Source organism: Medicago sativa, chromosome 8 (assembly GCF_051527215.1).
Source record: "Medicago sativa cultivar Bolivia chromosome 8, Bolivia_mono, whole genome shotgun sequence".
Lineage (NCBI taxonomy): Eukaryota > Viridiplantae > Streptophyta > Magnoliopsida > Fabales > Fabaceae > Medicago > Medicago sativa.
In genome coordinates, this window is record NC_140756.1 from 63,269,081 (window position 1) to 63,283,785 (window position 14,705).

Below are 14,705 nucleotides of genomic sequence, written 5' to 3' on the forward strand. Positions count from 1 at the left end.
ACTTTTAAATTAATTTTAAATCGAACTTAACACACGTGGCAACCTACTTAAGTGAGGTGCCACATGTTTGTTGACAGAAAATAAAAGAAAGTGACCAAAAGGGTAAAAATGCACATGAAAAATGCTCGCACTAATCATCAATAATAGGGAAGAAAAACTAGAATCATACCAGAACCAACGCAATAAATTGTGAGTATCCAAATGCACATGAAAAATGCTCGCACTAATCATCAATGTCATGCTGCAGTCAACAAGATCTCAAAGCAAATCAGATGCAATGTTGGAGCAGAACAAACCACAATGTTACTAACAACCAAAACCGTCAAACTAAACACAGTAACAACTAATTAAACACACACATGACTTTTAAATTAATTTTAAGTCAAGCTTAACACACGTGGCAACCCACTTAAGTGAGATGCCACATGTTTGTCGACCGAAAATCAAAGAAAGTGACCAAAAGGATAAACATGGTTAAACATAAAGGACAAAATTGTTATTTTAATAGAGGGTTAAAATCGTAAGTTTAGAAAAGATAGGGTTCAAAAAGTGCATTTAATCAATATTTTAAAATGGATCATTACAAGACCCGAAACATAAGCCACGTTGTAAGAAACAACACAACACAACACAAGACAATAGCTGAAGAAGGTGTTTCGCGGCGCTGAAGAATATTCGAATTTGATAACAACAATGGAGCCTTACCCACAACGACCCTCTGCCAATGCTGATCAGTTGGAGGGTTTCAGGAATTCTGTTGACGAATTTCGTACCCAAGTTGACAATGTTAGTCACCACTCACCTTTCAGCTTTTTCTATCAATTCATTTTTATCATCATCATTTTGCAAAATTCAGTTTTTATTACTTCATTTTATGTTTTATCAATTAGGGTATTTATCAAAATCTATAAAAATTTATGCTTGGGTAGTTTTTTTTAAGCAAAATTGAGTTGATGGATTGCATAATTAATATATAATAGTATTCATAATCTTAGAAGAAATTGGGTTTATGGCATAGCATAATTGTCTTGTAAGGTGAGAATTGTAACAGTACCTAGATCATTTATCTGGTTGATTTGTTACTTTCAACATGTACTGTGGTTGATTTTCATTCATTAGCTTTGATTTTCTGCATTTATTTAGGTCTTTTGTTTTATCAATTAGGTTTTTGATTGTTTTTTTATGTTGATTTTGCCTCACAAACTTATCCCCAAATTTAATCAATTTAGCAAATTTGAGTTTTTATTACTTGATTTTCTGCATATAGCTGTTTTATCAATTATGGCATTTTTTGTCAAACAAAAACAATCAATTAAGGCATTTGATTTCACCGAAAATCTAAAAAAAAAATGGTCAAAACTTAGGTGTTTTTCGTACGGTTCTTCACATAAAATACTCATAACTACCAATTGATTTCTCAAATCCACAATTTTCTCAAAATTTGTTGTAACCATAAAAAGTGAATTTTAAGTGAAAAACCATACGAAATGCACCTAAGTTTTGTCCAAAAAAAATTTATGTTTGGGTGATTTCAAAGTCACTATAGTAAGCAAAATAGAGTTGATGGATTGCATAATAAGTATATAATAATATTCCTACTCTTCGAAGAATTTGTGTTTAGGTTTAGGGTATAACATAACTGTTCTGTAAGATGAGAATTGGTAACACCATCTAGACTATATATCTGGTCAATGTGTGATTTTTAACATATATTGTGGTTGATTTTCATTCATTAGCTTTGATTTGCTTGCTATAGTGGCTGCATCACTTTTTTTTTAGCGAGTATGGATTCGTGTTTGATGGAAAAGCAGTTATGGTTTAAGCTTATTTCATTTTCTATAGAGATTTTTAGGGTTTCAAAATTATTCTTGTTAGAGTGCTGGTCGAGATTTGTTTTCGAATGTTAAAATGTTAGTTTATTATAGTTGGTTAAGTGCAATCATTACTCGGTGCTTAGATATGCTACGATTGAATGCATGGTATAAATAAGATAGGCTGTGTGTGCAGGCACAACATGTGACGTAACTAACATATAAATTATCTTGTAAAACATCTGAAAGCATAAGCATAAGCTTGTATTGTAGTAAGTCTTGAACTGTGGAAATTTATCACCTGTGAAATCTTTTACAGCTTCAGAAGCAAGTGATTGAAGTTGAGCAGTACTACGAATCCTCTGGTATTTTTCAAGGCAACAGTTCTAGAGGCGGTTCAGTTGTAAAAGAGAAGGGTCGGGAGAAAACTCTTGCTGGCACTAAAACACCGCTGCAAGATGCATCGCGTACGGAAACCGCTGCTGGAAAGAGGATGCAGGAGCTGATGCGTCAGTTTTCCACAATATTACGTCAGGCAAGTTTGAATACTTTGCAACTTTGTTTTTATTTAATGATATACTTTTCGCAGAAAAAGGAGGCTAGGGTTTTAGGAGTAGTTGCTGGAATGATTCTTGTGTTTCAGAATGTTAAGGGTACAGTCATATATTGTCATTGTACAAGACTTAAAATGAAAGTACAATCACACCTACTCACATCTCAATCATATCATGCTGCTCCTAATCACTTCAACCCTCATTTCCCTCCCCCCATAAACTTTGTTGTAGCGGCCATACCACTGTCTGCTGTACTGGTTTAGCGTTTTCCTGGTCAGCCGATTTGCTCTACTACCCGTCATTGACTACATACATGTAAATCAATATACTCACTTTTGAATTGCAAGGATATTACTAGAAGCCTTGGTTGGTTTTTATTTAATCATAGATTATTTCTCTTTGAAAAGAACAAAAGCTAGCACTTTGAATGGTTATCTCTCTTTTTCCCTTTACCGTGGTTTTATCCCACAGGGTTTTCGTGGTAAGGTTTCTAACAAGGGAGTTGCTGTATAATCTCTTTGTTATCTTGGGTTTTGTAGTAGTCCCCCCCAAGTGTTTGTTTCATCATTTTCTTTTATTTTAATAAATTTTTTAGGGTGCTGCAAATGATATTTGGTAGCTTCGGGGTCCTAACATCGTTGAGATGTCAAAGCTGCCATGTGATGCTTTTGCACCCAAATTTTTGCTTTAAAACAAAATAATCACTTAGCTTTGTCTTTTACTTACCTTTTTGTAGGCATGTCATAATTTTCTTTTAATGCAATTTAATTTTTATATTCATCTACGGTGTCTATTTTTTATTCCATGATCCATGTAGCAGACCCTATCTAGTGAGAATTTTTCTTCCTTCAGGAGTCATCCTTAAATTCTTAAGATCGATCTTTTTCCCGTTGTTAAAATAAGTGGTCTTTTCATTGACCCTATCATGTATCCCGTGAAAAACCAATAGTAATGCATTTGAAGCTTTTCAGATCACTCAGCACAAGTGGGCCTGGCCCTTTCTGGAACCTGTAGATGTAGAAGGTCTCGGGCTTCACGACTATTACGAGGTAATGCCTTTTCTTCATTTTGAAACTTTTGTCTTGGCATACACTATAGTAGCCATTTATCATAATATAAACTTTAGGCAAAATTACATTAGTGGTCCTTTATCTTATTTATTTGTAACACTTTGGTCCTTTATCTTTTTTATTTTCCGTTTAGGTTCTTTATCTCTCATAAAAGCACATATAAATCCTTTTTCTCATTTTTTATTAAAAACATGCATAATTTTATTTTTTAAAGTATATTTTTATTAAAAATGAAAAAAATCCAGAAATAAGATGAACATGTTCATCATCTTCATCTTCTTCCTTTGAATCTTCATCTTCTTAATTTGGATCTTTACCATCTTCCTTGAATAAAAAAAAAATTCTACACAAATATATCTCTAAATATCATAAATTTTTGTTATGTTCACCTCTAGTCTTCTTTTAAACACAAAAATCAAATCCCCAAATTATCAATAATTAAATTAGGAACAACAACATCAATTAACAACATCAATAATTTAATTGATGTTGTTGTTCCTAATTTAATTATTGATAATTTGGGGTTTTGATTTTTGTGTTTAAAAGAAGATTTGAGGTGAAAATAACAAAAATTCATGATATTTGGAGATATATTTGTGTAGAAATTTTTTTGATTCAAGGAAGATGATAAAGATCCAAATGAAGAAGATGAAGATGATGAACATGTTCATCTTATTTCTGGAATTTTTTCATTTTTAATAAAAATATATTTTAAAAAATAAAATTATGCATTTTTATAATAAAAAATGAGAAAAAGGATTTATATGTGCTTTTATGAGAGATAAAGGACCTAAACGGGAAATAAAAAAGATAAAGGATCAAAGTGTTACAAATAAATAAGATAAAGGACTCCTAGTGTAATTTTGCCTAAACTTTAAATATTTTTTTCTACCTATGACCAAATATGCTCAAACACACTTATTTGTAAAAAGGTTTAAATGCCGGTTTGATATCTGTTTCTACAAACGATGGTATTTGGTTAACCATCTATCTTTTATAGCAGAGTTATTTGTATACTGTTTCGCTTTGATTGTATCTCAAAAGTAATTTGATTGATTTTCTATCCCTAGATTATTGATAGGCCCATGGACTTCGGTACGATAAAAAATAAAATGGAAGCTAAGGATGGCACTGGATACAAGAATGTCCGGGAGATTTATGCGGATGTGAGATTGATATTTAAGAATGCCATGAAGTACAACAACGAAAAACATGATGTCCATGTAATGGCAAAGACCTTGATGGAAAAATTTGAAGATAAATGGCTGCTACTGTTACCCAAAGTTGCTGAAGAGGTAAATTGTTTTTCAAAATAGTTTTCTTTATTTTGGAAAATGAAGCTTTATTAGATGAATCTTAAGGAGTAGGCGTAGAGCTAATTGTTGATTTGGAGGGGTTAGAATGGACATGGTTGTCAAAATTGTGATTGTATGAGTGCGGAGGTTTGGAGCAACCCCAATCCCAGGGAAAACTTATTTCGGCTTGGATCTTGCTGGCATGTAGGATCAGAAAGTTCTTAGGATCCAGCCATATCCATCTTAGCCTCAAAATGCTCTTGGATGGCTAAATTTCAGTAATTACCCATCCCAAAATCAGAAGAACCAACCGGAAACTATCCTAAAACAAACATCTTTCCACTCGCTGCTGCGACCTTTTTGTAACTGAAATATGCTATTAAAATCTGATATGTAACTGGCTGTGGATTGGTCAAATGCGACATGGTGATGCCTGATCTTGTTGTAAATGCTGTGATGTCCTTGTTTATTTGCTGCTGTGCTACTTGTTGATCTATTGGTGTGGGCGTACAAAACAGAAGACTTGAGATAAACCCCACTTACTAAAATGCACAGCTGTGAACTTTCATGTTTTTCAATTTTTATATTTTCATTTTCAACATAGTAGACAATGGACCACAAACCTTGCAACAGACATGCTCTTTTTCTCACTTGGTAGGATTGATTATTTGGTACTTCTTAGCACCATTTTATTTAAAAATATAATGTGCTATATTGAAAAAATAAATATCTAATAGTATTTAGATTTATATTACATACATTTCAAGGACCAAATTATCTATCTGATATATATATATGATCATTGAGATAATATCAAATAATGAAATAGTTGGATTGGTTAGTTTCACATTTTACAAAAAGTTCTGGGATAGGATCAATAGACATTAAGTGTCATACTTCTACACTTACATCACTTAATTGTTTCCTATAGAATGTGGCATTATCCAACAATTGAATGGTGTCATATTATTTTCATGAAGATATATATCAAATTTTAGATAATTTACACATTCATTGGCATGGTATTGGATAATTACCATTTATTTATATTTTAATAACATATTACTTTGCCTTTTATAGAGAGTTATTAGGTTGTCTCAGTGTCAATTTTACACATTGTGTCAATGTATTCTATCTATCCTTATGTATGTATCCCTTTAGCACACTTGCAATGTTTAATAACTTCTATAATATAACTTTATCTCATAATTCATCTTTGGATTAAAATTGACTACCGTATAAATTAATTTTATGCATAAAATATTACATCAATCCCACATTATTTGATGATACATCATCGATATGTGTCACGAGTCAAGAATAATGCTCCATATACTTTAAAAATTTATGAAAATAAAAACAATTTGATTATATTCTTCTGATCATTTTTCAATTTTTACTAAATTTAATACAAATAATCAAGGTAGTGAATAACTATAACTCAATGGTCGGATTGACCAAAAGCATATTAAAAGTCTCATTAGTACACACATCGAGACCAGGCAGCTTTACTTCATTGAGTTTGTTTGTACTTATGTCAAGGAGTATCTCTTATTCTCTTATCCATGCAATACAGATTCAATGTAGTTTTATGTGGGTTGTTGTTGACTGCCTAAGCCTAACACAGCCCTAATATTTTCTCCTAAGGACAGAACATTAAACATTGTTTGATCCATGTAGTTGATCGTACCTAATGAGAAAAGGCTTTGGTGGTTGGAGTTGTTTCATATTTCTTTCTATTTATCTGAATTAATTTATTCTTTTATACCACAAAAACAATCTATACAATTTTGGTGGCTGCACTTGTAGTGACAGCTGTGATATTGTCATCTGATATGTCGTTACTCATTACCTTTCTCTGTTTAATTTTGGTAGGAAAAGAGACAAATAGAGGAAGAAGCTCAAGTGCAGATGGACATTCATCTTGCTCAGGAGACGACCTATGCCGATATGGCTAAGGATTTAAGCAATGAGGTTGTTTGTTGTTTTTTGCTAGCATTGTGGTTTTCTGTGCAAATCATTTGTTTGATGTCATTTAAGAGCATACCAGATGGTTTATGATGTCAATTACCTGTTTTTTCAGCTTAATGAGGTTGGTATACGTTTGATGGAATTCAGAGAAAAGGTCATTCAGAATTGCAGGTTTGTTAAAAAACAATTAATCATTTTTCCTAGTCCTGGAGGTCAAATTGTAGTGTAAACTTGTTATTGCATTTGTATATTTCAAACCTTAAGTAAATAAATATTTGGATCTGATAATGTTCTTCATGAGCCTGAGGAAGCTCAAAAACATCGTCAAGTTCCACCACTGTGGTTTGAAGTTCAAATCGCATGCCAAAATATGGTGGCTGAATAGTGCTACCTTGATGTGTAATAGGAAGAGTTGTAATAAACTTACTACTTGATTTTTGAAGTTAATATCAGTCATATTGTCACGAGCGGATTCAATAAAAATTGAATCTTTTGGAGACTGAGATCTCTGGTGAGGACAAATTGCAGACCAAGATCTAGTTTAGTCAGAATCAGGGCGAAGCCATTGATGTTTGTGTCAAGTTGTGGTCGAAAGAGTTTTTCTTCACGGTGAGAGAGGGAACAAGTCGGAGTTCTGAAATATTACATGTGTGTGCTGGGGGTAATTTTTATTTTTAATTTGACATGCTGGGGGTAATGTTTTACCCCCTAAATGAGGGAGTATTTAACATCCAGAAGTTTTTAGCCTCAATGTTAGCAATTAGCTAGGTATGTGTTCTGAAATTTTATTCCCTCAAGTCTTCACTCTTATCATCCCTTTCCAAACATAGCCTTTTAGATTAAAATTTTACTTTTGTAAATTGCACGTTATAAAAGCACTTTCTGCATTTGGAGTTTCTTTTGAAGAAACATTTTTATGCGGGTCCCATGACTTATCTTTCACGTATGTTGATTTATTGATAGATGTAGTTCTTTGGGAGGGCGTGGATTGTGCAGTTATGTCCTTCCATATTGTCATTTAGCGTAGGGAATGGACATTTTCTTACAATCAATACAATCGGTCTATAAAGTTGGATGCTTCTTAGTTTTTATGCACTTTAAAAGATTAATTTGGACGAAGGGTGATAATGTAACAGACTAACAGTCTATATTATATTTTACAACTCATGGATGTCTTACATCCTGAAATTGGAAAATTGGGGACATATAGGATGAAAATGTTGATAGTTAATATTCTGGATATTTCAAGAGTGAAGAGGCTTAGAAATCTGGTACGCAATCAATAGAGGGCTAATCTTCTGGTCTACAAGTAGGGAAATTGAAATGGAGCTTTTGTTAATGAATTAGGAATTAATCAGGTTGCAATCTCAAATGATCTTCATGTAGGCTACAGACCACGACTTGAATGAAATCATATAGGCCGTAAAATATTTATAAACCTTGCTGCTGTTTTAAGTTGCTATGTGCAAAACAAACTAAAAGACAAAATGTAAACCAACAGAAGCATTGCTGCAATAAACTGCTGAATTTATGTCAATAGTAATTACTTTACTATGTTCAGTTGCCCAAATAGCAATCTGATGTTTAATTGTAATTGACCTTGTCCCCTGTATCAGTTAGTATGTTATATCCTAGGATCTCCTGATAGGAGGATTTAGTATGGTACTGCTTAAAACTAAAGTTGCAAAGAAATGTGAAAATGATAATATTTGGTCCAGAAATGCTTTACTTCACACTTTGGCGTTCTAAATGCAAGACTTGTTTTGTGATGGTATTCTGTTATTTTTGGGGTCATGGCCATGATATTGTGTTGATTGTGAATATTTTACAATTGCTTACTGTTGCTAATGATACTGTAGGAAACTATCTACTGGAGAGAAGAAAGCACTTGGGAAGGCTATCGCCAAACTGTCTCCTGAAAATCTCCAGAGGGCATTGGATTTAGTTGCTGAGATCAACCCAAGCTTTGAATCTACTGCAGATGAGGTGGTGCTTGACATTAATGCTCAGGTCTGTAATGTTAATAATGTTTACTATCAGTGTCATCCATTATCAAATTGTGTATCGTATACTATTTCCTATTCAGAGAGGGAGCCTTGGCGCAACACTTAAGTTGTTGTCCTAGAAACAGCCTCTTGTGTAAAAAACAGGGTAAGGCTGCGTACAATACACCAAATGGTGAGACCCCTTCCTGGACCCTGCGTATGCGGGAGCTTTAGTGCACCGGGCTGCCCTATACTATTTCCTATTCAAGTAGTTTATTTGTTTCGCATGTTTCTAGTACTCATGTTTTTATCATTATTGACAGAGTGACTACACAGTCTGGAGGTTGTACCGTTTTGTGAAAGGTGCTCTAGAAGGTCAACAAGGCACAGCTGTTAATAATGATACTGAGGAGAAGAGATACAGCTCTAGAAAAAGGCGAGAATTTTCTGATGATCATGCCAAAAACCAATCAAAGAGCAGAAAACTATAGACTTCCTGAATAGTTAGCTTAGCACAGCATAGAAGGCAGTATTGGTTTTGCCTGATTGCCCTAAAGTTGTAAACTTTCAGAGTAGGATGATGTTGTTGTAAGATACTCACAACTATGTTTATGAAGCCAATAACTTAAATGAGCAGAAGCATAGAAGTAACCTGGTGGAGGTGCACATCACACCAAGTGAAGGGGATTTCTATATTATACAATTTTTGGGTACATAGTGTTGTATGTACATGTGACGGTTGATTATATGAATGTATTGGGTGACATTATCCTTTTTATTATGTTCCATTTAAAGGTTTGTCATTGTGGTAATGTAGCACACTGCTGATCTAGGTATGGATAAATTATTATTTTTTTAAACAAATTAAATCCAAATGTTCAATCTAAACATTTGGATTTACAGAAAATGTGAATTTGTCCTTGTCATGAAGTTATCAAATCAGGATCTCGTGCTTATATGATAGCAACATATCTTATCTTATTGAAATGAAATCTTTAAAGTTCCATATTTCAAGTAACAAACAAGTAACTAAATATCCTATGTTGAAGTTGTTTAATAAGTTACTTTTTTTAATCGAAAGTTAGTCACTAAATAACCTAATGATGTTGGTTTAGTGACCCTCTCAAAAAAAACAAATTGTTGGTTTATTATATTTCTTAGTGCTAGGTTTCTATTTCGATTCCTCAAAAAAAAGGTTTCTATTTCGATCTTATGTACAGAAAATAAATTTCTTGATGTCTTGCTCGAAAAACGTTTTTTTTTTTTATATGATATAATATAACACATATTTCATCCAAAAATAAGTCATTTAATAAAAGAATTGATAACACATTATCAACAAAAATAAAAAACGATTGTAATAACAAATTGTTACAAAAATTAAAATGAATCCATTAGTATAAAAATTATAGATTACGAAGGATTGAAGTTTTTTTTTAGAGAAAAATATTTAAGCCTGTTATGTTTTTTTTTTTTTTTTGAATCGGCAAATATTATTAAACGTCATCCCCGCAAGACGCAGGGTATGAACATTAAAAAATATTATTTAAGCCTGTTATGTTAACATTAAAAACCAAATAACTAAAACGATTCTCACATTAACCACACAAGTCACACAACACTATACCCTTCTTTTGTACTCACGACGCGACCAATTTTCTGCATAGAAGAAAATTCCCAATTTCAATCATTACAACTACAACAATTGTTTGAACAAACATAATCATGAGGTTATTCCTTTTCACTTCCAATTTATTTGTTTACCTTAGGCATATGTTTCATTCTTTGCTTGTACATTGTTGCTACACATTTTTGTTAAATCAATTGTATGGAAAACAAAATATTACTATTATGTTATCTATTTAGACATTTATTTATGTAATCATTATTTGAAATTGACTTCTGAGTAGTGGTGTGACTGTTTGTTAGCATGTTACTGATCATACATAGATTGAATTGATCTTTGTTCTTTATTTATTTGATTTTTTCATGGTATTAGTTTAAGGAATCAAAAAAATGGAATAATAGGGCATATGATGGGGTTGCACATGGAAGCATAGTGGGAATATTTTTTTGTAAATCTGATATCTTCTACGTAATTGCAAAAACTAATCCAACGAGTCACTAGGACCATTATATAATAGGCGACAATAATTCCCTCAAGAGTTTTAACATGGATGCATTCTAAGGGTTGAATTCGAATCCAGTCTTGATTTAATTTTTTGTGTGTAAACCAAGTATCTTCCACGTGCAACTATGAAAATTGATCTCTCGAGACTTGTGAGACTTAAATAGGCGACAAACTCTATCTTAGAGTTTTAACTCTGCTGCATATCCAAGCTCGGGGATCAAATCCAGAACATTGGTTTAGCCACAAGAAATCTATGACATCTCATCTAAACATTTTTGTGTCGGATACCAAGTCTTTGATTAAGCTCAAAGAGATATGAATGATCTCATCCTAGCATTTTTGGATAGTACAGAGATATATAATATAAAAGTACTATAACTCAATATTAATAATAACAATAACAATAGTGGTAACTGTACAGATGCTGCAAAGATTAGTAGCATTTGCATCTCTCTTTTTATCTATGTTGTGTTGGATTTGAAAGCAAAGTTTTGAGATATATTCAAATCACATATCACATAGTTCTCTCTCTAGAGAAGCATAACAACATTTTTTCCAAAACAAAAACATGTCCCCTTTTGATTCCTCTCCTCAGACAAGTCATAGCAACAGCAACAACAGCACAAGTCCAAGTGGTGGTGGTGGTGATGTGCTGTTGAAATGGGGTCAAAGAAAGAGATCAAGAGTCTCTAGAACTCTCATTGAAGATTCATCATCTTCTGTTCATACCAATCAAAGGAAAAAATTTCCTACTAAGTTTTCATCTGCATCTATGCCCCCTCCACCTCCACTTGTTTCTGCCTCTAATGGTAGAGGCAGAAAGCATAGCATCCCTAGGTATTATTAATCAAAATTTTCATTCTAATTTTACTTTCTTATAGAGCCTTAGTTTATATATAAAAAAAAGTTTGCGGTAAATAGTATAGAATATAGATTTACTTTTGCTTATATTGTTTCAAAATATTCTTATATGGTTTGTTATCAATGAAAATGTTTTGAATCAATCATATTTGAATTTGCATCTAGCTTTAGTTTAAAGTGTCAATAGTAGAGTGATAAGTTAACCATTTTTTGTCATTCCTAAAATAACCAAAAATTCTTTCTAACTTTTATCTGGATCTCTTTGATATCCTTTAGGTCTTTACTGATTTTTCCCTTTATCTTGTCCTAGGTATTGCATTTTCATGGTTATGGCAAATTCTTTCTATTTATAACTACTTGTTTTTGTTATATAGAATGTGATTGACTTAACTTGCTATAGTTATTTTATGCTAAAAGCATTTATAGAAATAATCTATGTCCTTTCATTTATCTTGTAAAATTTTAGATTAAGTTACTTTGCATTGTTCTCATCTTCTTTTCACATGAATAGGAATTTGGAAGATCCTTCAGAACCTTCAAGAATGAATCAAAATGTTTCTAGATCTACAGCACAAAAAAATTCTACTTCTTGTATGGAAAAAAGTAACAAAAGAATGCCTTGTTCTTCTGGATCAGCAAAGTGCAAGAAACCAAATGGATCTTCAACAACACAAGCCAAGGAGAAATTGAATAATAATCATGTTGATACTAATGGAGAAAAAGTTAGTGTAGAAGTAATTGAATGGCCAAAGATATACATTGCTCTTTCAAGAAAAGAGAAAGAAGATGATTTTCTTGCAATGAAAGGGACTAAAATTCCACAAAGACCAAAGAAGAGAGCAAAAAACATTGATAAAACTCTTCAGGTAATATATATATTATCACTAGAAAAAGCTCTTTCAATCTTTTGCATCAAATTTCTATTCTATGGTTTTTTAATTTATAAAGTAGAACATGTTATTATATAAATTGGTTTCTTATGATATAATATGATTATTTTTGGTTTTTTATGACAGTATTGCTTTCCTGGGATGTGGCTATCAGATCTAACAAAGAGTAGATATGAGGTTAGGGAGAAGAAATCTGTCAAGAAGGTAACATTTGGTCCCTCCCACTCCCACATAAAAAGAAAAATTAATAATAATAATTATTATTATAGTATAGTATGGGCTAAAGTGGACATTTGCTTAATTTTAGTGTTAAAAGACTTTTTAATCTCTTTACTTAATTATTATATTTTTTTACTATATAGTAAAACCATCCCATTATTTATTATGCATTATGGAAGACTGAAATGTTGTTGGGTTTGTCTTGGATATGCAGCAAAAGCGTTGTAGAGGCTTGAAAGGAATGGAAAGCTTGGAAAGTGATTCAGAGTAACAAACAAGCACATAACTTAATTTTCCAATCAAAGCTTAGGGGTTGGTGAGAAATTAAAACTCATGAAAGAAAAATAGCCTCTTTTTTTCTTTTCTTTTTTCCTTTTTTTATAAAGTCTTAAGAGCCGTTGGTATGACATTACCTAAAAGTAGTGTTAATTGGACCCCCTTCCCTTCATTACAAATGGTATTATCTATCATATTGTATAGGGGTTACATTATATTATTTTATTTTGATTATCTTTATTATCTTTGGAGTTAAGTTGTATTATGTAGTATGAGAGGGAGTGTTTGACAACTTATTTTTGAATGGTACATGGTTGCTCTTTTAAGACCACCATTCATACGTATACGTATGTGCATGTGGGACCATGTTGTTTGAGAGTGTCTAAAAAGTACACATGAAGAGTAACTTTAGTTCTTAGATTTGAAAATGGATAGATTTCTTTTGTTTAAACTAGCAAACTATCACGGGTTGCAACTTGTTTCATTTATTGTATGTATTCAAACTTCAAACTCTTAGTGAGTTGCACTTACAAAACACAAAATGTAAAATGTTGATTCATTGGTTATTTTCATGCTCTAAATTAGTGATCTTGCACTGCTGGTTTTGTTACATCGAAATATACGAATTTGTTGTGTTAATCACTCTTAATGAACTTGGAACATAAAACTAAGATAATTAGAGTTAAAACTATTCCACTCCCTTCAATTTTATTAAAGTCTACATTTTTTTTATTCATTTTAGTTTGTAGAAGTAAATGCAAAAACTCACGCTCATTATTTTTGTTAAATTTAGAGGATAAAAAATTGATATCTTTTTTAAAAAGATTAAAATCAATTTTCACCAATTTCATAAGAACCAAAAATTTATTTAATCCAAATAATTATGTAAGTTTAATGCTAAAAGTAATAATATATTAAAGAATTCAACAACTGTGTTTTTGACAATATACAAAAATTTACACATTATGTGCCCTACGGACTACAAATTTTTCAATAAAAATTAATCTTTATCAAATAGTTGTGGAAACGTTGTACCAATCAGCAGGAATATATATATATACACACACACACATACATATACATATTATATTTTTCACAATCCACCGTGCCAAAGAAATATGAATTGCTGGCATGTGTGGGATACGCTGATTAGTGCCCCCTGCCTAAAACCAAAATCCACTAAAATGGATCTAACACGTGGTTCCATTATTTAGTGTTGTTTAATGATGATGATGATGACGACCTGTGGCTTTAAAATGTTCAAACTAACAAAACCTTACCCGTTTAACAAAGGGAAAAAGATGTTCAAGCAAACCAAGTTGGTTGGACTTTTGAGAATTGAAAAAAAAAAAAAAATGTTTAAAGATGTTCATGCTGCATATGGGAAATCCAAAAAATTGTTTATGTTATTGTCTTATGAGTTGTGTCTTGAATAGAAAAATAAACCCTCAATTTATTCCCAAAAAAGTCACTCTCATTTCACGTATTATTAGTGAAATATAAAAATAATAATAAATTAGTGAAATATATAGAAATGCAAATTATTAGTTACTCTCATAGAAACCAATCGTAACAAATAAAAAATAGAAACAAAATAAGAGAAAAATATATTTTCATATGCTTTTTTTTTTATATATTTCAA

General features: G+C 31.9%; 2 protein-coding genes across 2 annotated transcripts; both read left to right on the forward strand.

Annotated features, from left to right (window-relative positions):
* Positions 1–598: 598 nt before the first annotated feature.
* Positions 599–9,467, forward strand: LOC146900387 (transcription factor GTE1-like). The gene is made up of 8 exons (XM_085739008.1): positions 599–786; positions 2,131–2,346; positions 3,337–3,414; positions 4,506–4,730; positions 6,606–6,704; positions 6,814–6,872; positions 8,561–8,711; positions 9,010–9,467. Exons 1-8 carry the CDS (start codon positions 694–696, stop codon positions 9,175–9,177), a joined length of 1,089 nt encoding a protein of 362 aa, XP_085595134.1. The 5' UTR covers positions 599–693; the 3' UTR covers positions 9,178–9,467.
* A 1,636-nt stretch (positions 9,468–11,103) lies between these two features.
* LOC146900388 (Serine/Threonine-kinase, putative (DUF1639)) lies at positions 11,104–13,394 on the forward strand. The gene is made up of 4 exons (XM_085739009.1): positions 11,104–11,654; positions 12,190–12,544; positions 12,695–12,772; positions 13,002–13,394. Exons 1-4 carry the CDS (start codon positions 11,386–11,388, stop codon positions 13,056–13,058), a joined length of 759 nt encoding a protein of 252 aa, XP_085595135.1. The 5' UTR covers positions 11,104–11,385; the 3' UTR covers positions 13,059–13,394.
* Positions 13,395–14,705: the final 1,311 nt, after the last annotated feature.